At 46.3% G+C, this 24,395-nt stretch overlaps 3 protein-coding genes across 3 annotated transcripts; 2 read left to right on the top strand and 1 right to left on the bottom strand.

Annotated features, from left to right (window-relative positions):
* Positions 1–1,522: 1,522 nt before the first annotated feature.
* Positions 1,523–3,835, top strand: LOC307102360 (DDIT3 upstream open reading frame protein; the record flags this gene model as incomplete). Its single annotated transcript, XM_079775910.1, has 2 exons — positions 1,523–1,585; positions 3,794–3,835. The coding sequence occupies 2 exons, from the start codon at positions 1,523–1,525 to the stop codon at positions 3,833–3,835; spliced, it is 105 nt and encodes a 34-aa protein (XP_079632036.1).
* A 1,325-nt stretch (positions 3,836–5,160) lies between these two features.
* DDIT3 (DNA damage inducible transcript 3) lies at positions 5,161–5,765 on the top strand (the record flags this gene model as incomplete). The annotated part of the gene is made up of 2 exons (XM_079775909.1): positions 5,161–5,298; positions 5,384–5,765. 2 exons carry the CDS (start codon positions 5,161–5,163, stop codon positions 5,750–5,752), a joined length of 507 nt encoding a protein of 168 aa, XP_079632035.1. The 3' UTR covers positions 5,753–5,765.
* Positions 5,766–5,909: 144 nt separating this feature from the next.
* MARS1 (methionyl-tRNA synthetase 1) lies at positions 5,910–23,250 on the bottom strand. Its single transcript, XM_079775908.1, has 21 exons — positions 23,104–23,250; positions 22,295–22,385; positions 22,084–22,162; positions 21,870–22,004; positions 21,455–21,530; positions 21,035–21,207; positions 20,762–20,868; positions 16,979–17,095; positions 16,648–16,851; positions 15,686–15,887; positions 13,288–13,362; positions 10,135–10,305; positions 9,601–9,696; positions 9,346–9,463; positions 8,755–8,968; positions 7,775–7,906; positions 7,564–7,668; positions 7,290–7,476; positions 6,588–6,659; positions 6,254–6,337; positions 5,910–6,131 (listed from the first exon to the last, which is right to left on the bottom strand). Exons 1-21 carry the CDS (start codon positions 23,210–23,212, stop codon positions 5,985–5,987), a joined length of 2,694 nt encoding a protein of 897 aa, XP_079632034.1. The 5' UTR covers positions 23,213–23,250; the 3' UTR covers positions 5,910–5,984.
* Positions 23,251–24,395: the final 1,145 nt, after the last annotated feature.

Raw genomic sequence — 24,395 nt, 5'->3', positions numbered from 1 at the left:
CTGCCTGTCACTGACAATCTGGTCATGTCTTTGAACCAGGAGAGGGCATCTGGTCCAACCCACCCCTAGCCCCGTTTGCAGAGGGGAAATGGAGAAATGGAGCAACAGAGCAGGCCTGACCAAAGACCTGTCACTGTCAGATCACACCGGCCTTCTGACATTTTCTAATTAGACAAACTCACTGTCCCCATGAAAGTATGACAGGATGTGTAACAGGCCACCACATGGCCTCTGCTTTCTACCTAATGGCACAAGAAAAATATTTCGCATTTTGCATGGTGCCTTTCACTTTTTTTCAAGTTGCCTCCAAGTTCATAGTTGTCTTATTTTACCTTTACAACTCTTTTTTTTTTTTCCTCTTCAAACAAGAAAGTTGAGGCACAGAGGTGGCTGGCCTGGGATCCCTGGGCAAGTGAGGGGCAGCTGAAGCTAGAATCTGACCTCTCCTGATAACCTAGTCCAAGGCAGTTGTGCGCTTAAGTGCATTTAATATCCCAGGCAACAAGACTACTGTAGCCCAAACACCTAGGAGGCAGGAGGCCTATGCCCAGCTCCTCACATTAGGGAGTCACAGGACTTACTGTCTGGAACAGTGAAAAGGGCGGGTCTTGGTCTTTGGTGAAGGGCACCAGAGCGCCATGAGGGGAGATGAGTGGGGAAACGGAATCCGACCCATCGGGAAAAGAACATGAATTCTAGCATGTTGAGAACTCATTAGAAACTTTATCAAAACAAGTTCAGGGTCCTCTTCTGAAAGGACCTGAAAACGACTACCAAGGGGATTCAAGTACCTCGGCTCCTTTTTGGGTAGTTAGGGGCTAAAAGATCAGACCCCTTTAAGAAGACTCGAGATGTAGACAATCCTGGCAGACGGATGCAAACTTTCAAAGGAAGGTTTAAAAGGCTTTGTGCCCATTATTAGCAGGAAGGGGAGCCAAGGAAAATGGGAGCTCTTTATGGAGAAGGTAAAACGGGGGCTAATGCCAGGTGGGCGGACCGAGAACTCCTACGACAAGCAACAGTGAGGTTTCACTCGTCAGCCTAGGGGCAGCTTCGGTTGCTAGCCGTTGGGGCCGTAGGGTGCTAAGAGCTGGCGCCCCGCCTCTCTCCTCTCTCCCCCACCCGCACCTCCCACCTCCCTCGTAGTCCCCTGCGCGTGCGCGCACAGACGGGTTGCCAAACATTGCATCATTCCCGCCCCCCTTTCCTCCCCTCCCCCTTCTAGCTCTCCCCCTCCGCGCGCGCGCATGACTCACTCACCTCCTCGGTAGAGCCTCGTGACCCAGAGCCACTTCCGGGTCCAACAAGAACTGGACCCCCAAGCAGGAGGGAGCGATAGGGGCGGGGCCGCGGAGCTCCTGAGTGGCGGATGTAAGGGATGAGGCGGGGCCAAAACTGGCGTGCCGCTTTCTGATTGGTAGGCTTCTGGGTCCGCCCCCGAGAGGAGGGCAAGGTCCTGTTAAAAGATCACTGCTTGGGGATACCGAGGTCAGAGACTTGAGTCTAAGACACAGTGCATATCATGTTGAAGATGAACGGGTGGCAGCGACAGAGCCAAAATCAGAGCCGGAATCTGAGGCGAGAGGTGAGTACTGACCGTCCATCTACCTTTTACTCTTCCATCTTTGCGACGCGTCCCCTCAAAGTAGGGGCATCTCTTCAGGATGTGGCATCACCCCCTCCATAATGAAGTTAGTGACGGTCCGAAGGAGAGATGGGGAGAATTTTTTATTCGGGAGAGGTGTTACAGACCCTGCTTCCTTCGGACGACCGCAGCACTCACCCCTGCCCGGAGCGAAGGGGCCCGGCTGCTCTCAGGAGTTATTCTATTCTCTGCAGTTGCTGACCTCAGGCCTCCGCGTTAGGCCAGTCTGGTGGGAGGCGGAGCAGCAAGACACACCCCCGCGTCGAGAAGCCTGTTGGACCGTAGCTTAGGCCGCTGCCTTGGCTTTGCCACCAGCAGCCCCACCCCTAGTCCCGTGTCGGAGGCAGCGTCTCAGTGCCAGCATGGCCACGTTGGTAGTCGGGCTCTGGAACCTTACACGGGACTGCCATTCCGCACCTTCAGGAAACTGACACAGCCTGGGAGGAAGGATGCCCATGGCCAGGGAGAGGAGATAGGTTTTTTACTTCCCCCAGAGGTTCCTGGGCCTCCTGCACAAGAGAGCATCCTGTATCTCTTAAGTGTGGGAAGTCATTTGGGGTCTCCCCAGTGTATGGTCCTTCTCCTGAGAGTGGTCCCTGCCTCTTTCTCCCTGTCCTGTCTCCAACTAATCTCTGTGTAACCATTGCATCAGGCCAGTCCCGTTTGGCTCTACAGCCCTCTGGCCTGGGGCTCCACTGCTGATGAAAGCCACCTTCCAGGCTCTGGAAGGCAAGGAGGGCTCCCCAGGGAGGACAGTCCTGCAGAGAAACACTCTGGGCGATATTGCATCTACAGTCCCCAGAGATAGGCAGCTGCTGCTCTACTTCTGGCTTCACCCTCCCTTCCCTATAAGAGAGATTGGGGAGAATTTATCCATTCATTCCTAACAAGCACCTACTATGTGCAGTTTTGGGCCCAGGATACACCCATGAATAAGAGAAAAAAATTGTGCTCTCAGAGCTTACAGTTTAGTGGGAGGAGGCAGACAGTAAACAGTTAAGTGACATAGAGAAAACTAAAGAATGAAAGGGTAGAGAATGCTTTGGGTGAGGGTTAATTTTACATTGGGTGATCAGGGATTCCCTCACTGAAATGACCATTAAATGAAAAACCTGAAAGAGGTGCAGCAGTAAGCTATGCAGGTATGCGGGAGAGCTTTCCAGAAGGGACAGTAAGAACAGGTCCTGAGGTGGGAGCACGCAGAGTATCTTTAGGGAACAGGCCAGTTGGCTGGACTAGAGTGAGAAGAGGGAGAGTGGTCAGTGAGAAATCCAGGGCAGAGAAGGAGAGACTATGTGGGTTCTTCTAAGCCACTCTAAGGATGTTAGCCTTTAGTATGTGTGAAAGTAGAAGTCACTGGTGATTTTGAACAGAGGAATGGCACGACCTGATTTTAAGTTTTAAAAGGCCCACTCTGGTTGCCATGTTGTGAATAGACTCAGGGAACGGTGGTCAGAGCAGAAACTGGGAAACCTGCAGTCACCCAAGAGAGATAGTAACTTGATAGTAACAGTGGAATTGGGGAGAAGAATTTAGATTCTGGGTTTCTGAAGAATGAGTTAAGAAATGTTGCTGGTGGTTTGGATTGGATTGTGAGGTGTAAGAGGAGAGGAATCAATGAAGATACAAAGCTACTAGAGTTGCCATTTACCAAGAGAGGGAAAACTTTGGAAGGGGAAGAATAGCAGGAGTTTGTTTTTAGACATATGAAGTCTGAGATGCCTATTAGACATCCAAAAGGAGACAGCAAGTAAGCAGTTAGAAAACAGAGTTAGAGGTCTATACTGGGACTGTACAATTTGGAGGATATCAGTGTGGGAATGGAATTAGAAAAATGTCACTTGATTTGTTCCCTTCCCTGTAGTGTAGTCCTTACTTACCTTGGCAGGTTTGAAGCCTGCCTTGAATTTAGAGAAAGCTGAGATGGCCAGGGCTTTCCTATTATGCAATCAGGACTACAAATGTCAGCAACTAAAAATAAAGGAAATTAGGCTCTCCTCTGTCCTTGAAAATGGCTACTGGGACTGTTAACTATCCATACCCTATAAGACAGGAAGTAAGAACTGATCAATAGGATGCTGGAGATAAAAGAACCTGGCTATCCCCCTTCCAAAAATGGTTAACATATTTATCTTTGATTCCCCACAGTGTTCAAGAAGGAAGTGTATCTTCATACATCACCACACCTGAAAGCAGGTAAAGTTAACCAACCCTTTCCCAAAACCAACTCCTAAGAGATGCTGTTTAGCCTTCCTTTAGCAGTGGTTCTCAACCTTCCTAATGCCGCGACCCTTTAATTCAGTTCATGTTGTGGTGACCCCCAACCATAAAATTATTTTCGTTGCTACTTCATAACTGTAATTACAGCAGGGTCGCCTAAGACCATCGGAAAACACAGATATTTACATTACGATTCATAACAGTAGCAAAATTACAGTTATAAAGTAGCAATGAAAATAATTTTATGGTTGGGGGTCACCACAACATGAGGAACTGTATTAAAGGGTCGCGGCATTAGAAAGGTTGAGAACCACTGGTTTATTGGGACCCTAAGAAGTGAAAACGCCTAAAGATATGAGAGGAGGGTTTGCATCTGAGCACTTTTGCTGTCAGACCACATCCATCCACCTGGCCTGCCCCTAACAAAGTGACCAAATCACTATTCTTAGAAACATGTCCTAATCAAAAGATGGCTCTGAGTAAGCAGTCAGCCCCAACAAAGATAACTGGTTTGTCTTACCACACCTCAATCCCCATCAAAGTTAAGACTAACCCGTGGAACTCCTCACAGGAAAAAGGAGCACAACTGATGTGGTAATTGCCCCCTGGAAACGACCAATGGAGTTTCTCAGGGCGGCTAACTTTTTGTTGTTGTTGTTGTTAATTTTCACTCGAGGATATTTTTCCATTGATTTTTAGAGAGTGAAAGGGAGAGGGGAGAGACAGAAACATCGACGTGAGAGAGACACATCAATTGGTTGCCTCCTACGCACACATAACCAGGGCCAAGGAACTTGCAACCAAGCTATGTGACCTTGACCGGAATCAAACTCGGGATCCTTCAGTCCTCGGGCCGATGCTCTATCCACTGAGCCAAACCAGCTAGGGCAGGCAGCTAACTTTTACTACAATCCCATAAGAATGTCTATCCAGGCACTTACTTCTTCCAAGTGCTGGGCAAAAGCAAGGAGGGAATATCTTATAGACCAGGGGTTGGTAAATTTTAAAGGGCCAGATAGTAAATGTTTTAGATATGGAGGGCCACACAGTTTGTCAAAAATATTCATCTCCACTATTGTAGCATAAGAGTAGCCATAAAAAATATGTAAATCAATAGATGTGTCCATGTTCCAATAAAACTTTACTGCAAAAACAGGCAGCAGACCAGTTTGCTTGCCAAATGGCAGTATAAACCGTTTGACTGCTTTGTGGTGCTCATTCCACCCCCTATCCTTTCCTCCCTTCCCCCACTATCCCAAGTATATTCTTTTTCAGAGCCTGATCCAGCTGCAGCGATGGCAGCCGAGTCTTTGCCTTTTTCCTTCGGGACACTGTCCAGCTGGGAACTGGAAGCCTGGTATGAGGACCTGCAGGAGGTGTTGTCCTCAGATGAAAACGGGCGTGCCTATGTCTCACCCCCTGGAAATGAGGAGGTGAGAATGCTACACATAAAGCTAGGGGGGATGCTAATTTTCCCATCTCAACTAATAGCGCCAACCTTTCCTCATTCCCTTGAAGGAAGAATCAAAAACCTTCACCACTCTTGACCCTGCCTCTCTGGCTTGGCTGACTGAGGAGCCAGGACCAGCAGAGGTCACAAGCACCTTCCAGAGCCCTCGCTCTCCAGATTCCAGTCAGAGCTCCCCGGCTCAGGAGGAAGAAGAGGAAGACCAAGGAATACCCAGGAAACGGAAACGGAGTGGTCAATCCCCAGCCCGGGCTGGAAAGCAACGCATGAAGGATAAAGAACAAGAGAATGAAAGGAAAGTGGCACAGCTAGCTGAAGAGAATGAACGGCTCAAGCAGGAAATCGAGCGTCTGACCAGAGAAGTGGAGGTGACTCGCCGAGCTCTAATTGACCGAATGGTCAATCTGCATCAAGCATGAACACTTGGGACCATCACTTCCCCCTTGAGCCAGTACCATCTTTTCCCAGAAGTGGCTACTAACCACCTTCTTATGAGTGTCAATGATGTGACCCTTAACCCCATACCTACAGTGGAGGGAAAGCTCTGGGTAGACAAGAAGAAAGGGTCTCAGCATGTACATAGAGATTGCATATTTATTTACTACTGTCCATATCCATTAAAGTGACTCTCTATAAGCCAAGTTCTCACTTTCACTTTTTCTTCTTGCCTTTAGGGGTTTCAAGAGGTTTCCCCTCAGCTAGAGCCAACTGCTTCTTCAGATCCAAGAGTTTAGCTACTTCTGCAGCAACCTGGTTCTTGTCTGCCTTTTGTGCTTTCAGTTCGCGGACAATGTTGCCCTAAGAGAAGAGGGAGGTGGGGGGGGGGGGGGGGGGGACGCGGAAATAACAATAGTGAGACAGAAAGGACCTATGTAGGATTCAAGTTTTCTGGTCTCCCACATAGGATTCAAACTTCATACCTGTTTTGTCACTTCATCCATCAGCACTTGTATCTGCTGTGGTCCAGCTGTCTCTACAACTGCTGGTTTGGGAGACACTTTTGCCTGGAGAATAATAACAGAGTTATCACCTGCTACCATAAATATCCCGACTTCAAGTTTTATATAACATCTTGGGGAAAGTGATTACCTTTAACGCCAGGGACTCTTCTAGCTAAGACAGGAAAGAAAAACTTTAAGTGAGGAAGTAGCAGGGCCAAAAGGTGGAAAGAGTGATGAGTGAGGACTACTTAGGGACACTTAGGAGAAGGCACCATGGCTGTTGCTGGGTGAGAGCACAGTCTAGCTTTCTCACCTGGCCCCCACCGAAGCGCTGCCTCAAATTTTCAATCTGGTCATTTTCCAATTTTTGGAACAAGGGACTGATCTATAAAAAAAAGAATTCCAGAATCATTCACTGATTAGGTATAAACTCCATCAGAGTATACAGAGGGCCCCTCTAACCCCAATCACTGACATTCAGGGACTAAATGCTTTACAAACTTGAGTGTATCACTGATTTCAGTAAAGAACCCAGGAAAAGCCCTAGCAGTCACTATGAAAAACCAAAGTATTCATAGGGCCCAAGACTAAACGATGCTAGGTTGATGCAAAAGTTTAGAGGTGGACTTACTTGATCATCTTGTGTCAAAGGGGAAATGGCTACCCTGTATTCACAGCTCACTGCCTGTTAGCCTTATGGAGACCAAGTGACCATGGTGTTATTTCAAACATCTACTGTATATCAGTTTCATGTACCATGTACTGGGTTCTGGCATGAAGGACGATGAGAAAATATGGGCTACAGATAACACGGCTTGTGAGCCAATACCAAGGATTTTATATCAGAAACAAGCCTAAGTGCAAAGTGGGGAGGGGTGCTGAAGGGTTTCAGAGAATAGCTGTGAAAGCCCCATGCCCAAAGTAAGTTCTCTGACCCTCCCCAAAGACTGCATGGCAAATGTAGGAATTTTACTAGTAAAAGAGACAATGGCTCTTCTGATCCTCAGAGACCTACTGTGCCAATCTGGTGTCCTGCTGGTAAGATACAGAGGAAGTCTGTGGGCAGGATGCCACAGGCTTGAGGTGGGAGCTGCAGCTGGGTCGCAATCGTAGAGCTAACCGTAGGCATGTAAGGCTGGAGCATGGTGGACAGCAAAGCAGCTATGTTCACCGCCAAGCCTGTCACTGTCCCTGCCCGCTGCCTAGGTAAAAAGAGGCATTAGTTAGGATTTCTAAGAGGACACAGCCTACCACTTTATCCCTGTAGCCAACCCTACCTCCTTACCTACCTGTCAGCCTCGTTGCCTTTAATCCGCTTCCAGGGTTCATTCACCTGAATGTACTGGTTGCCATAACGAGAGATGGTGAGGATACTGCGTAAGGCATCCCGGATCCTGGGAAGAGGGGAGGCAGGCCAAAGTATAAGGTCCTGGAGGGACCAGTATGGGGTTCTCAACATGCCAGCAGACCACTCAGATGAGACGGGTGTAGGTTACTTACCGAACCTTCTCTAGAAGCTGGTGATAGTGCTGGAGCTCCAGGGTGACATGGGCCAGCAGGCGCTGATCATCAGAGGTAAGCACCATCTCGGGCACATAACCCCCAAAAAACTTAGACACAAACATACCAGCTCTTGATAGGAGTAAGGGAAAGAGAGGGGAGAGAAAAAAAGAGTAATTTCCCAGTCTCCGTATAGAAATTTGACCCGATTTTCTTAATTCTACATTCTTTCAGAACTGATACTTCCTGGCTCCTTCAAGCTGGAAGGCAAAGCTTAACAAAGCAATTTTTTATTCTCTCCCCTAAGAATGCAACTGCACATAACAGACATTTCACATACATTATCCCTTGTTTAAAGAAACCTGATAAAGTTAAGCAACTGTTCGTTTTATTTTTAAAAATCAACACTCAGAATAATCAAATTGAAATATATGTAAATTGCTATCAAATACTCTAATAGGGACTATCTGTTAAATGTGATTAATGACCAAACCTGAAAGGGTAGGTAAACATTGAGGATATTTCTTTAGATTGCAGAATAGCTGACATAGGGCCAAAAATGAAATTGAGCTCAAGTAACAAAAACTCCAGAGTACAGCAGAAGTCTCCTACCTCTACACTAAAATAAACCTTTTCCTCAGTTAATCTTTTCAAATGCATGCAACTTTTTCTTTTTTTTTTTAAGGAAAACACATTTCCAATTCTGCAAAGAACATTAATAAGAAAGAATTTACAAAACTTTGTGACCAACTTTGCTAAATCACATTTCTACAACCAACTTCCCCCAAGCATACATAACCTATTACGTTCTAGGAGCAAGTCCCAATTGATAGAAATCCACTTTCCACATTATCCTCCCCATCCCTCCCAGCCTCCTGCCCATTCACTAGGCATCTCTTCATTCCCATCTCTCCCACTTCATAGAGCAGAGTTAGCACCAGCCCAGTTCATCTACTGACTGATCCCTCACCAAGTCCTACCTATTGACGAAGTTTCCCAGGTTGTTTAGCAGCTCAGAATTATTCTTCAGTAACATATCTGTCCAGGAGAAGGCACTGTCCTGGCCCTCAGGCCGAATGTATAACAGGTAGAAGCGCCAGATGTCAGCAGGAATCCCTGTGTCCTGGGCCATGTCCCCAAACACTCCTACACCCCGGCTCTTAGAGAATTTCCCATCCTCATAATTCAGATACTCTGGACAGAGAAAGAGAATGAATGAGAACCATCTGCTCAAATCACTTTCTTCCCTCTCTGACCTACTGACTCTCCTTTGAACTCAACTATGGGTGTCCAGCAATACTTTTTGAGTAGCTGGCCTGAATCGAACTTGGGAGATCCTGCCTCTCCATTTGGGCCTTCCCCCCGTTTGCTTCTATTCATTACAAAGTTTTAGCTTTTGACTCTTGTTTTCTTCAGGTTCTTGTTTCCTTCTAGGTTGAGTTCTCATGTTCAAATTATTTCCTATCTCATCTCAACTCCTAACTCAAGACCTAGCACCTTTCCAAAACCTTCCAAGTATCGCCTCAGCCCTCATTCCCTAGGAATATTCCTAGTCCAGTCTTCCAGGGTACCTGTAGCAATGAGATGGCTGACCAAGGTGTAGTTGTCCTCAGCTCCTAGGGCTGAACAAGGAAAGACTAACCCGTGAAAGGGAACATTGTCTTTGGCCATGAACTGGTAGAGGTTCACCTACAGAATATAGTTGGAAGACAGAGCTCCTGAGTCCTTCAAAGACCGCAGAAAGAGCAAATACCCAATCCTACCCCCATCAACGCACATATACACATGCACCCTCCCCATAGGCAGGCTAACCAAGAACTGCTTACTTGCTCTGGGTTCTTCCACCATCTCTCCCATTGGTCTGTGTAGTTGGCAGTGATGGATATGTATCCAAATGTGGCATCAAACCAGACATAGAATACCTGGAGAGAGACACGGTAGGATAAAAAAAACATTGCGAATACACTTGATACCTATATAATTTTATTGACCTATGGAACCCCAATAAATTCATTTTTTTAAAATATATTTTATTGATTTTTTTACAGAGGGGAAGGGAGAGGGATAGACAGTTAGAAACATCGATGAGAGAGAAACATCGATCAGCTGCCTCCTGCACACCCCCTACCGGGGATGTGCCCGCAACCAAGGTACATGCCCTTGACCGGAATCAAACCCGTGACCCTGCAGTCTGCAGGCCGACGCTCTATCCACTGAGCCAAACCGGTTTTGGCAATAAATTCATTTTTTTTTTAAATTGGGAAACCCAGTCAAACAAGACATAGTCAACAATGTATTATGTTAGCCCAGGGTCTCAAGGCTGAATAATAAGAGATATGAGTAAAGCATAGGATTCTTACCTTATCCTCAAAACCTTCTAAGGGTACAGGGGTTCCCCATTTGAGGTCTCGAGTTATGCAGCGTGGCTTGAGGCCATCCCGAAGCCAAGAACGAATGATGAACCGGGCATTGGGTGTCCAGTCACTGCCAGGCAAAGTCTTTCCCAACCATTCCTCCAGTCGGTCTTCCAGCTGAGAAGGCAGAGACAGAAGGCTGACTTAGAAAAGCCTCATACAGTTTGCATAAGGGTAAATACGTACAAACTTTTTGGACTAGTCTGGCGATATATTAAAATTAAAAGACTCATGACTTTGACATAGCAATTCCACTTCTAGAAATTTTTTCAATGGAAATATTCACACAAGAGTGTATAGATGTGTATATAAAGAAGTGCACTGTTCATCATAGCAAAAAATTAAAACTAAAGAAAATATGGTGCATTGATACAATAAAATACTCATAAGGCCATTAAAAAGGGTAAGGTAGACCTATATGTAATTGACATGTATAGATTTCCAAGATTCATTACTAATTCAATTAAGCAAACTACAAAACAATATAGAGTATAATTCTATTACTATAAAAATAAGTATCAGCCGGCTTGGCTCAGTGGATAGAGCGTCAGCCTACACACTGAAGGGTCCCAGGTTCAATTCTGACCAAGGGCACATGCCTGGGTTTCGGGCTCGATCCCCAGTAGGGGGCGTGCAGGAGGCAGCCAATCAAAGATTCTCTCTCATCATTGATGTTTCTATCTCTCTCTCCTTCTCCCTTCCTCTCTGAAATCAATAAAAGAAATAAAAATAAATAATAAATATCAACACATAGACTAACATAAGCCCAGAAATTTTTTAAAATATATTTTTTATTGATTATAGAGAGAGAGAGGAAGAGAGATGGAAACATTAATAAGAGAGACACATCAACCAGCTGTTTCCTCCTGCTCCCTACTGGAGATAAAGCCTGCAACCCAAGCACATGCCCTGACCAGAAATCAAAGTGGTGACCTCTTGGTGCATGGGTAGATGCTCAAACACTGAGCCACAGAGGCTGGGCAAGCCCAAGAAAAATTTTTTTTTTTTTTACTCCTCACTGGAGGATATTTTTCCATTGAATTTTAGTAAGATTGACGGAGAGAAGAAAAGACAGAGAGAAACATTGATATGAGAGAAACACATCAATTGGTTGCCTCCTGCACGCGCCCTGACCAAGGCCTGGGCCAGAGAGGAGCCTGCAACCAAGGTACATGCCCTTGACCGGAATCAAACCCAGGACCCTTCAGTCCGCAGGCCGACGCTCTATTCACTGAGCCAAATCAGCTAGGGCCACAATATTTTTGAAGGAAAATATGTATCAGTACTTTATTTTCAGATGGGATTATGGGGAACATACCCATATATACACATTTATACCATATATTTCTAGCTGAAAAAACAAGCTTTTATCACTTTTGTAAGCAGAAAAACAAAAGTAAACTTTTTTAATGGATGGTTTATGTGACTCATCCAATTAAATACCACAATTTCCAAAGCCTGACAATATACTCTATTGGTAAGGCTATGAGGAAACAGCACTCACAGATTGCTGATGGGAATGCAAACATGGAACAACACCTATTAAAGAAAATTTGACAATAAACTACATATGCATTTACCCTTGACACAGCAAGTGATCACTTTTAAGGAAATTATCCTGACGATATAATACAAAAAAAATTTGCTTGTTATATTTGGTCGAACATTTATCTACTGCAACATCATTTGCAATTGCAAAATACAGTAAGCCCTCACTTAACGCCGATAGGTTCTGCAGCTTTAAGTGAAATGACATATACCAAAACCAATTTTTACCACAAGCTAATTGATATAAACAAGAGTTAAGTTCCTACCGCATCTAATCAACCTTATAACAAAACAACATTGAACAAAACAACATTATTCAAGGACCTGCTGTACTGGAAACTACCTAAATGGAGAACACAGAAAACTGGTTATATAAACTATGGAACCCACACAAATGTAGTTGTATGTAGCTGTTTAAACAAACAACAACTGCCCTAGCCGGTATGGCTCAGTGGCTAAGTGTCAGCATACAAATTGAAGTGTCCCAGGTTTGATTCCGGTCAAGGGCACATACCTCAGTTGCAGGCTCAATCCCCAGCTCTGGTCAGGGTGCATGCAGGAGGCAACAAGTCTATGTGTCTCTCTCATATCAATGTTTCTGTCTCTCCCCCTCCCTTCCACTCTCTCTAAAAATCAATGAAAAAAATATCCTCAAGTGAGGATTAACAAAAATAGAAATAAAAAAACAACAACTAAATAATGATGATTGCTATGAAGTGATATGGAATGATTTCCAGAACATCCTATTAGGTCAGGGGTGACAAATCATTTTTCTGCCAAGGACCATTTGGATATTTATAAAATCATTTGTGGGCCATACAAAATTATCAACTTAAAATTAGCCTGCTATATTTGGCCAAACATTTAATAACTCACCCCTAATGCCTTGGCAGGGCCAGACTAAATGATTTCTTGGGTCTTATACAGCCTGCAGGCCGGATGTTCCCCACCCCTGTCATAAAAGATAAAGAAAGGCTGGGGAACTGTTTCAGATGAAAGGAAACTAAAGAGATATAAAAAACTAAATGTAGTCTAGCTGGTGTGGCTCAGTGGTTGAGCATCGACTTATGAACCAGGAGGTCATGGTTTGATTCCTAGTCAGGGCACATGCCTGGGTTGCAAGCTAGATCCCCAGTAGAGGGCATTCAGGAGGCAGCCGATCAGTGATTCTCTCTCATCATTGATGTTTCTATTTCTCTCTCCCTCTCCCTTCCACTCCCTCTAAAATCAATAAAAACGTATTAAAAAAAAAAAAAAAAGAAATATTTAAGAGTACAGAAGACATATATGTACAGTTCATTCACATGCATACAATATTTCTGAATAGGCACAAAGGAAAATGACAGCAGTAAAATACCTCTGGTAAGCAGGCCTGGGGTTTAGTGGGCCTGGGCCTTTCACTTTGGGCCCATTCACTTGTTATGTATTTTCATAATGTATAACTTTAAAACGGAAATTAAAAACATTTGCGAGTAATTTGGTATAGATGTGGCTGAGGCTGAGGGGGCAGAAAAGGCCATGCAGACCAAGTTGAGGGAAAGGCCCACTTACCTTGGGCAAGTCCAGAAACAGGTGCCGCGAGGATCTCACCACAGGGCACGATCGGCAGACTTTACACTGAGGCTTCTGTGAAGGAAAATTCAAGAGAAAGAGAAAGTGTGACCCAAGATGAGAGTCAGGATCAGGCCTGCAGGTCATGCGGAGCTGTCCAGGCAAGGGGAGAGGCACAAAGGGATGAGCTCCCCAGTGTGCCATCTAGCTTAGCTTCATGCTCACACCCAGCCAACTCATCAGCTACTTGGGCCTTCTGTGAACTTGGGAGACTCAGGTCCACGTGGCATAACATCTGTTACTCAGAGTTTCATGTTTCTGTCCTATCACTCCAGAGAACAGGATAAGCATTCTCAGAGCACGACACTATATGCAGCTGTGTAAGGAGAGGCAGGAATGATGGAAGAGAAGACACACGGCTCCTCTCCTAAGGAAGTTACAATCAAGTTAGGGAGAGGGGGCATGGGAAACAAGTGCAGACCTATACAAAGCAAAATGTCAAGAAATACTTATTCTCATGGTACAAGTTGACAATACAAACCCAGAAGGGTGATGACTAAAGGAGTTAACAGTTAGGTGGGGCTAATCAGTGAAAGCTTCCAAATAAGTTTTGATCTAAATTTTTGGAGGTGAGAAATTACGAACTCCACATGCCTCTATCAAACTGTCTACCTCACCTCTCCTTGGGTGTCTAGGAGGCAGCTCAATTTGTTATTGTTGTTGTTAATCCTCACCTGAGGATATTTCTTTCATTGATTTTTAGAGAGAGTGGGAGGGAGGGAAGGGGGGAGAGAAACATCAATATGAGAGACACACATTGATCGGTTGCCTCCCACACGCGCCCCAACTGGGGCCGGGATCGAACCTGCAAACCCAGGTATGTGCCCTTGACCAGGAATCAAATCCGTGATCCTTCAGTGCTCTGGCCGATGCTCTAACCACACCGGGCAGGGCAAGGAATCTCAAATTTAACAAACCCAAATAGATTCCACCAGAAGGCCTGTTTTTCATCTAATCACGCCCATGTTCGTAGCAGCTCAAGCCAAAAACTTAAAAGTCATCATTTCCTTGATTTTCCCATCACCCAGAATTCCAGTCTATCCAATTCTACAGTCTGGCTCCACAACATATCTCAAGGTTCTTCTCCCATCCCCATTTCTACTGCTATTAACCTAGTTGGAGAAACATCATCGCGTTTTGGTGCTACCACTCTAGTCTCCAAACTTTCATGCTTCCCTCCCATCCATTTTGCACAGAGCAGCTTGCCATTCAACTCCCACAATGGCTTAGTAGGCCCTGGTAACCTGACCTCATCTCAGTCCACCCTCCCTCATTCACTATGCTACAGCTGTACTGGCCTTTTCAATTCCGCCTTTTAAGCCTTTGCATTTCCGCGCCCCTCTGCTTGTCACACTCTTAACCTCACTCTCATAGCCTGGCTTGCTCCCTCTCATTCTTCAGTTAAACTCTCAGTTCAAATGTTACCTCCTTTGAGATGCCTTCCCTAATCACCTACCTTCCCCCAAAACCGCTCTATCACATCTTCCCGGCAGTTTATTCCATAATTATGTTGTCTTTAGTCTCCTCCCCACACTAAAAAAGTCTGTCTTGTTCACTGCCACATCCTGAGCACCTAGAACTGTGACTGCCCTATTATAAGAACCAAAAAAAAGTTGTTGAAAGAATGAATAGCCCAGCCAGCATGGTTCAGTGGTTGAGCATCGACCTATGAGCCAGGAGGTCAGGGTTCAATTCCTGGTCAGGGCACATGCCTGGGTTGCAGGCTTGATCCCCGGTGTGGGGTGTGCAGGAGGCAGCTAATCAATGGTTCTCTCTCATCATTGATGTTTCTTTCTCTCCCTCTCCTTTCCTCTCTGAAATCAATAATAAAAAAAAAGAATGAATAAAGTAACAAATGAGTAAACATGGAGAAGAGGAGACAGTATTTATAGAAGGTGGTCTGAAACAGAAGCAAAAGTAGAGAAATATAAATTCAATTTCCTAGCACAATGTTAAGCACATAGTAAATGTTCATTTAGTAATTATCTAACGAGCTGAATGATGAGTTGCTGGGATGGAGTAGAAAGAACCACTGGTCAAAGGTCTTGAATGCTAAAACAAAAATCCTGAGTGGGACAAGATTGGGAATCCCTTAATGGAGATTGTTGCCCTGGCCAAATAACTCAGCTGGTTAGAGCATCATCCTGATACCCCAAGGTTTGATCCCGTCAGGGCACATACAAGAATCAACCAATGAATGCATAAATAAGTGGGAAAATAAATCAATGTTTCTCTCCGGCGCCCCCCCCCCCTTCTCTTTCTAAAATCAATTAATTAATTAAAAAAACAAAGAATAGAGATTGTCTCCTTCTGGGCTCCTATGAGACCTTCCCCTCACCTTGAGCTCTATGGCATTGATGAGCTTGCCACACTTGTCACACTGGTCACCCCGGGCCTCCTCATAGCCACAGAAGGGACACACACCCTCCACAAAGCGGTCAGCCAGGAAGCGGGAACAACGCTCACACCGCAGTTGCTCCACAGTATCTTGCAGCACAAAACCTCGGTTCCACAATCGCTGAAAGATGTCCTGTGTGATTCTGGTGAGGTGAGCAAGGGACAGGGGAGGGACAGGTCAGAGAAGTCAGAAGAAGGGGTGCAACCCTCCCTCCTGCTACTCTACCCAAGGACCCAAACTCATTCAGTCCAAATGCCAAAGAAATCAGGCAGAAGACACTTCAAGGCAAAATTCATCTAGTCATCTTTAGGGAGTTTGACTGAATGGCCCCAGACACCTTACACATATTCTTCAACTCCTCATACAATCTCTTCCCTTGACATTTTAGAATTTGTCAAATACAGGCTTTGTTTTGTATTCTTCATTAACAAAAATCTCCAAAAGAATAGTACTGTGTCCTAAAAATTAAATCAGTCCAACTATTAAACCACACAGCACTATTAGCTGACAGCCTGTCTACCATGTAGAGGTTTTATAGGAATGAATTACCAGGCAAAAGAAGAAAGAGCCTATTTGCTATAAACACCCACAGGAGTGGGAAGGAATGTGCTCAGACTCTGTGGCAGCCAGGGAAGGGAAGGGAAAGGAAGGGAAGTGGTAGCGGAAAGGTATACTTCCCACAAGCCTCCATCCTGCCTCTTACCTCCCTTACTTGCTCCTTCAGAACCTGACCACACTGAATCTCCTTAATAAGGCTTGGAATACATTTCAGGGCAATATTCATGTCCTAAATTTAGGGGGATTGCCTAGACAACCATCTTGGTTCCTCTGTCTCCAGGATATTCTCACGGTCCCCAGCCCCAGCCTTCACCCTCCATTTCTCCTGATCAGAGGAAACTTACTCCGTCTGTTGTGAAGTGGTGGTGCGACCAAAAATATCAAAGGAGATATTAAACCAGCGGTAAATGTCAGCATGGATGGCATGGTACTTGTCACAGATCTCCTGGGGGGTGAGACCCTCCTCCATAGCCTTGGTCTCTGTCGCTGTACCGTACTCATCTGTCCCACACAGATAGAGGGTGTTCCACTGGCGGAGGCGGGAGTACCTGGAAGAGAATATGATGATCAGCCGCTCCCCATGTCCCTTGGACCCCCCCAGCCTCCACCCTTGGGGCATCCTATTCCTTGGGACCCACGGCTCCCTCAGGTCTTCCCTACAGCAGTTAGCTCCACCTGGCAAAGACATCAGCACTGAGCACGCAACCAATGATGTTTCCAAGATGGGGGACATTGTTGACATAAGGAAGGGCGCTGGTGATGAGCACATTCCTTTCCCCAGCCACAGGCAACCTGGTGAGGAAGGAAGAGAACAGGTCATGGAGGAGACGCAAGGGCCAAGAGGGACCGCAAGTGCACCAGATACCCAGACACAGATCTAGTCTACGTCAGACGGTCATGTACACCTGAAGTCTTCCTTCAAATGAACGCACAGGACTAAACTCCCCCAAAAGCCCTGCGATTCCCTACAGAAGCAAGGACAGCGCCCTGCCCAGTGAGCAAGCCTTGTGTACTGCTCCTACACAGCCGTATTCCAACACTCAGGACTCCTCTGACTGCTTCTCCTCCATTAGCTCACTCTCAGGCTCCAACTTCCCAGATACTGACAAAACTCTGCTGAGGCTTTGTCCAGTCACCATCACTCACTACTCCAAACTCCAATGCCTACCAAGAATTTCCCCAGTGCTGACCTCTTTCCTTCTTCCCAGATGCTATGTTAATATTACCTCTAGTCACTACCTGAAATCCTTACAACCTACCACCCCTGACTCCTCTCCCTAACCCATGTTGGTCGCTTCCTCATGGCCTGACTCAAGCCAGCATTCATAACCACCCTCTCCTCCCCACTTCTCCAGGATCATTCCTAGTCACATCACTCAAGCTGCTGTCTGAAGCCACTCAATCCACTATTCTCTTTTTAGGGTTCATCCTTGACAGCTCAGCTGTGCACATCATGTATCCATTCCCCTTCTCAGCACTGACACCTCACCGGGGACTTTTTGTCTTTCTGATCATTCTCAATCACTGGACACTGAAATCCAGTTTTGAAATCAGTTCCTTCAGGGAAGCCTTCCTTCATTAATGACTGGCCTTCCATCCAGTCATCCCTGTGTCCCAAGCCCCTGGGCACTTAGTAGCACACCACTGTGTTCCTTTTGTGTTACCCTGTAACTTTGTGGCAGATAGGAAGGTATGTATGGGGTTCTACCCTCTAGGGGGTTACAGTCTATCACATAACTGCCACGATGGAATCAGTGCAATGAGAGGTACAAAGTATTAAAGGAGCTTCAAGGAAGGCAAACATACACTCCAGCCTAAGATTAAGAGACTTCTCAGCCTGGCCGGTGTGGCTCAGTGGTTGACTGTCAACCTATGAACTAGAACAGGCGTCCTCAAACTACGGCCCGCGGGCCACATGTGGGTGTTTTTGCCGTTTTGTTTTTTTACTTCAAAATAAGATATGTGCAGTGTGCATAGGAATTTGTTCATAGTTTTTTTTAAACTATAGTCCGGCCCTCCAACGGTCTGAGGGACAGTGAACTGGCCCCCTGTTTAAAAAGTTTGAGGACCCCTGAACTAGAAGGTCATGGCTCAATTCCCAGCGAGGGCCCATGCTCGGGTTGTGAGCTCAATCCCTGGTAGAAGGTGTGCAGGAGGCAGCCAATCAACGATTATCTCTCATCATTGATATTTCTCTCGCTTTCTCCCTCTCCCTGAAATCAATAAAAATATATTTTAAAAAGAGAGAGAGAGAGAGAGAGAGAGAGAGAGAGAGAGAGAGAGAGAGACTTCACAGAGGCAGAATACCTGAGTTGGGCCTCAGGAATGGGTAGGAATTTGCCTGATCAAGGCACTAGGGGTGTCTTTCGGTCAGAAGGAAAGGCACAGAAGACAGTTTGGTTTGGCTATAGGGTCTTTCTTTTTAAATTCTCACCCAAGGAGTGAGGATATTTTTTCCATTGATTTCTAGAGAGAGTAGAAGGGGGGAGAGAAAAAGAGAGAGAGAAACATCAATGTGAGAGAGACACATTGACTGGTTGCCTCCCGCACACATCCTGACTGGGGTGGGGATTGGACCTGCAACTCAGGTATGTGCCCTTGATGAGGAATCGAACTGGAGACCCTCTGGTGAGCAGGCAGATGCTCTAACTACTGAGCAATGCAGGCCAGGGCGGTAATAGGGTCTTTAATACCAATTGTCTCCTCCTCTACATATGCATTTAAACATGTTAGCCTGTATAAACACCTGAGAAAGTCTATCTCCTATTCTTTATTACCTGCAAAGGGCTTAGTACTAAACTGTCCACAGTAGGTACTGAAGAACTACTCAAAATGAACAAAGGATGGACTTTCTTCATTAACTTATTCAAATTTTATCAGTATCTACTAGAAACTGGGACACAAAGAGAGAGCCTCTACCTTCAAGAAGCTGACAGATCAGAGGACATAGTCATGAAAAGAGATAATTACAATATATTTGGACAATGGGAGTTTCCAGAGAATGAAGCACTCAAGCTTGTAGAGAAGGAAATGGTAAAATTAGGCTCTCAAGGAATGACTGTACACCCGTTAGGTAGGATACAGACATTCCAGGGAGAAGGAATAGCATGTGCAATGACACCAAGGTGATACAGTATGATGTCGGCCTGCCTTCCTCTCAAAACACATCTTGACCTATCTGCCCCTTGACTGTCTAGCCTCCAGCCACTGACCTTTTAGCAATTCCTTTAAAAAAGCCAAACTCTCTTACTTCTCAGGCCATCTTGCACATGTTTCCTCTCCGAGACACCCTTCCCCATAGCCTTACCCCTGCCTGACTAATTCCTACTCATCTTGCAAGTCTCAGTTCAGATGTCAATTTTCCAGAGAAGCCTATAGGTTAATCTCCTGTGATATTTAGTCTCCTGTCATCCTGTTCTTTCCCTTCATAGGACTTATTAAAATGTGTGACTATACATTTGTATGAGTTTTTAAAATACCTATCTACTTTTCTAGACTCAAAGTTCCATGACAGCAGAAGTCTTATCTGTTTTGCTCCCTCCTGTAGATCCAGCACATGGGGCCTAGCAAGGAGTAGACACTCAAATCTTTATCGGATGACAAGTTTGGGACTACAAATATTTCATTTTGATGGAAAAGCTGTGTATGTGTGAGTATATTATCTCAGTGTAGTAGGACAGTGACAGAATATGAAGCCTCAGGCAGGGGCTAGATCCTGAATGGTCTTGTGAACTACACAAAGGAACCATCTGTAGAATTCAAAAAAGGAGGGTGAGATAATACGTGCAGTTTTAAGTACTCATTCTGGTAACAGTGTGAAATATGGGGTGGCAGGGAAAGAGAATGTGAGCGATGGTAGGTCTGATGTAAGGGAGCAGCTGTGAGAAGAGAGAAGGGATTGATTCAAGGACTACTTAGGAGTTAGAATCAATGACTTGGTAATGGAATAAGTGATACAGGAGGAGGGGATGAGAAAAGAGTACAGATAACACCAAAATTTCTGGCTTAGATTTTTAAGTGGGGGTTGGGGGTGTCAATCGCTAAAGTACATGAAAATAAAGGAGGGAAGCTGACAGGGAAGATAACTGGTTTGCTTTTGCACATGCTAAGTTTGCAATGCCTGTGGAGATGGAGGATTCAGTCTGACAAATATGTTGAGCTCAGAGTAGAGATCTGGACTGGAAAAAACAGATTTAGGTGGTATCTGTAGATAAAGAATAACTGAAACACGGGTGCTGGTGGGACTGATGGAGAGTGTCCAAAATTACAAACCAAGAGAGAATAAACTTTAAAAAAAGATAGTGTCAACAATAAAAAGAGAGATAGGGATCTGAGAATAAAAAGGAAAGGATGGAAAATGAAAGAAGTCAGCAGCAGAGGGGACCTGGCAGGCAGGTGTTGATTTTATCAACAACTTCCATTGAAGAAAACAAGCCCCACTCATCTGTGCCTACTCACACTGGTTTCTGCTTTGGCCGAAGGGGAGGCAAGTTCCCCAGGCCCTTCTCCCAAGCAGTTACAGCCATGGCGATCTCCTCCTCAGATAGGGTGGCCAGCTCCTCCTCCTATGAAGAGTGGATAGAATCCCTCACCAGGTGAGGAGGGCCCATGGAGTAAAGAAACTCGCCCAACAACACTAAGAGGTAGTGCCCATGCTCCAAGTCCCTCTCCAAACCACCCCACCCTTTAGGCACCAAGGCTCTGTGGGGACCCCTCTGTTCTTTTCCAAACCTCAGGCTCATTGCTGACAGCCCTCCCTTCAAGGAAGCTGGGCTGGAGCTGCTTTTGGAGGTAGGGGCGGAGGGCCAGGATACCCTGCTTCTTCAACACAGTCTCTGCAGCTCGCTGGCATGGCTCCTGAGAACTCAGTGTCTGGAACCAGCTGTGCAGGGCACCCAGTTCTTCTGCGGATTTGGGAGAAAAGAGGGAATCAGCAAGACCAGGAAAGGCCGGATGAGTGGGCCTCTTTTCCTTCTTCGTGAAATTTCTCCAGTTGCTTTCCCATTCCCTTTACCATCTTTCTGCTATAGCTTCCATGTCAAGCTACACCTCATAGTGGGTACCTATATGCAATATACTGCCCATTCTGTAACCCCTACACCAAGCTTCTGCGGTTGGGGCTGGGAATAAAGTGATAAGCTCAGTGCTCACCAGGGAGGTAGGCTGGGTCTTGGAGTAATGGATACAGGGCTCCCCACAAAACAATGTCAGCTACAGATTCTGTCTCCTTGGTCGGAGAAAGAAAAGAAAAAGGTACACAGGTGAGATATTCAATTTCTTCTCAAAAGTAGTAAAAATATCTAACACTTCCTAAGCACTTACTACAGGTTGAGCACTCTATTAAGCGTTTTAAATTATCTCACTTAATCCTCACAACAACCCAATGAGGTATGTACCAATATTACCCATTTCAAAGATGAAAAAAAGAATTAGAAAGTTTAATTTTTTTCAAGGTTACACTGCTAGAAGATGGCAGTGTTGGGGTTTGAACACTCTGAATACTGTCTTCCTTCTTAATTCTTATACCACACAGCTTCCCCAATCCCCACCTCAAGGCCCAACTTACCCCAGCCAGGAAAGGACAGCTCCGACGACTCAAGCTGTGGTCAATGTGAGTCAGGGCTCTCCGAATGGGGCCAAGAACATCTTCCCCCTTCTTGCCTTGGACCACCAAATAGTACAGGGCAGCAGACAAAGCTGGCTAAAATGTGGGGGGACACAGGTCAGAATGGCCAGGCAGAGCAAGGGCCTGCCTGCCATCCCCCATGTCTCAGTACCACCTGCAGTTCTGTTGCTTCCCATTCCAGCCACTGGTTGGTGAGGTCATCTTGCTCTGAGCCAGATAACAGAAAGAAGTATCTGCCAGAGAAAGAACAACAGAAGGCGGAATTAGAGGGGCCCATTCTCACTCCACAGTGAAACGGGCCACACAGAGGACAGTAAGCTCTGATGTGATTTAGTCACCTCCCTGCATCAAGTACCAATACTGACCGGCAGATTGCGTTAGTGGAGAAGAGGTAGTTGCCACTATCCAGCTGCAAGACAGGGATCTTAGGCCGGGTCAGGAATGGGACCACACACTCTGATGAGAGAGAGAGAAAAATGCGTGGAAAACAGGAAGAAGAAACAAAATTCTTTGTCAACTTAGAAGGACAACTTCACATTGTTTAGGGGAAAAGACGGGCAGTCTCAATCCAGAGCTTCTAAGACGGGACCACTGAAAGGGGGTGGGTCCAGAATGAGCTGGGGAGACCAGCAGTGTCGAGCTGAGACCGCCAGCTGGAAACAACAGATGGGTACTGCGGAGAGGAGGTGGCGGAGCTGGGATAGCGCAGCAGCCAAGAACTGGAACAATTGAAACTGGGATTATCTGAGAACGACCCGAGATAACAGGGGAAGAACAAAATTAACAGAACTGGGAAGACTGGCAACAGAACTGCTTAGGAGTCACCCAAACAGCTGGCTGGGAATGAAAACAGGTAAACCGACAGGAGTGCATATGTGAGTGTGTCTGTGTGGAGAGGGGCGCAGGGTTTCCTAGGAACAAAAAACGTGTCTGGGGGGGGGGGGGGTTGTAATGCGAGTGACTCGTGTGTGTGTCGGCGGGGGAGGGGGGTGTGATAGATGAAAGATGTGACTGGGAAGGAAGAGGGGATGGAGTGACGAAGGATAATGGGGCAGGAGGTAGACGGGAACGAGTGGTAGGGGTTGGGGATTGGGGAAGGAGACTGCCGACCGGGAGTCCGGCGTGCTTCGGCCCGCCCCCCTCACCCACCGCCCACCAGCACCAGCCCGACTACCTTCAGGGCCCACGGTGCTGATGAGCAGCTGCGCCCGGCCCTGGGCCCTCCCAGCCGCGGCCAGCACGGGCAGTGTCCCCGGGGCGCCCTCGCTCACGAACAGTCTCATTTCGCCGCGGACCCCACGCTGATGCAAGCGGAACCGGCCTCTCGCCTGTGGGCGGAGAGATCGGCCAGAGGCACGCCGGGAAATGGAGTTCTGAACTAGGCCGTTCCCGCGCACCGCTGGGGGAAGTAGACTATTTCTCCCATCATGCAACACCAGGAAGCCGGAAAGAGGATCGTAGAGAGGAAGGGACCGCGGAGCTGTGCCGAGAGCAGCCACTCGCTTGGTGGCGGCGTTTTCGCGTAGGGGCCGGTGCACTTTAATCCTCTAACGCCGCGAGGGCGGGGAAGGAAACCTCCTAACCTTTGGTTGCACTCTTTTGACAGCGTCTGTTCACAATGACCGACTCTCCAAGTTCATCAGAATTAGGGTTGAGAGTTACCATAAATTGACTGTAGTGATACAATGGAAATTAGTGTAGATATCCATTAATAAAGAAAGAACTGAACTATTTTTTTTATATTTTATTGATTTTTTACAGAGAGGAAGGGAGAGGGATAGAGAGCTAGAAACATCGATGAGAGAGAAACATCCATCAGCCGCCTCCTGCACACACCCCACACAGGGGATGTGCGCGCAACCTAGGTACATGCCCTTGACGGGAATCGAACCTGGACCCTTGAGTCCGCAGGCCCGACGCTCTATCCACTGAGCCAAACCGGTTTCGGCTGAACTATTAAATATTGATTTAATATCAGTCTGCAGCTCACATAGAACCAGACAATCTCATTAAAGTGACTGGGAGGGAGCATGTGTAGGGGAAAAGTCAGATTGAGGGGAAGTGAAAAGGCTAAGAGTTTGGCAATAAGTTGTTTTATACAAGGAAGCACATGAGTGATTGAGAAAGGAATCATGCCCAGTTGGTGTGGCTTAGTGGTTGAGCGTCAACCAAGGAACCAGGAGGTTACGGTTAGATTCCCAGTCTGGACACATGCCTGGGTTGCGGGTTTGGGGGCCTGGGATCGTGCAGGAGGCAGCCCAAGGGTGATTCTCATCGTTAATGTTTCTATCTATCTCTCTCCCTTCCCTTCCGCAATCAATAAAAATATTTTTTTAATTAAAATAAAATAAAAATTGTAAAGCCCTAGCTGGTTTGGCTCAGTGGATAGAGTGGCGAACTGAATCAGGGTCCCGGGTTCGATTCCAGTCTAGGGCAAATGCGGGGGCTGCGGGCTAGATCCCCAGT

This window comes from Cnephaeus nilssonii (assembly GCF_951640355.1).
Source record: "Cnephaeus nilssonii genome assembly, chromosome: 6".
In the NCBI taxonomy this organism is placed as follows: Eukaryota; Metazoa; Chordata; class Mammalia; order Chiroptera; family Vespertilionidae; genus Cnephaeus; species Cnephaeus nilssonii.
Note: the sequence above shows the minus strand (reverse complement) of the source record. Positions and strands in the feature narration are given on the sequence as shown.

Bases quoted from the DNA above. Each gene is read 5' to 3' on its own strand.
- MARS1 (XM_079775908.1), bottom strand. From the start codon at position 23,212: ATGAGACTGTTCGTGAGCGAGGGCGCCCCGGGGACACTGCCCGTGCTG. The intron at 20,869-21,034 runs GTTTGGAAAAGA...CACTCTTCATAG, and splicing joins CTGTCAGCAATGAGCCTGAG to GAGGAGGAGCTGGCCACCCT. The intron at 13,363-15,685 runs GTGAGGGGAAGG...TTTCCTTCACAG, and splicing joins TCAATGCCATAGAGCTCAAG to AAGCCTCAGTGTAAAGTCTG.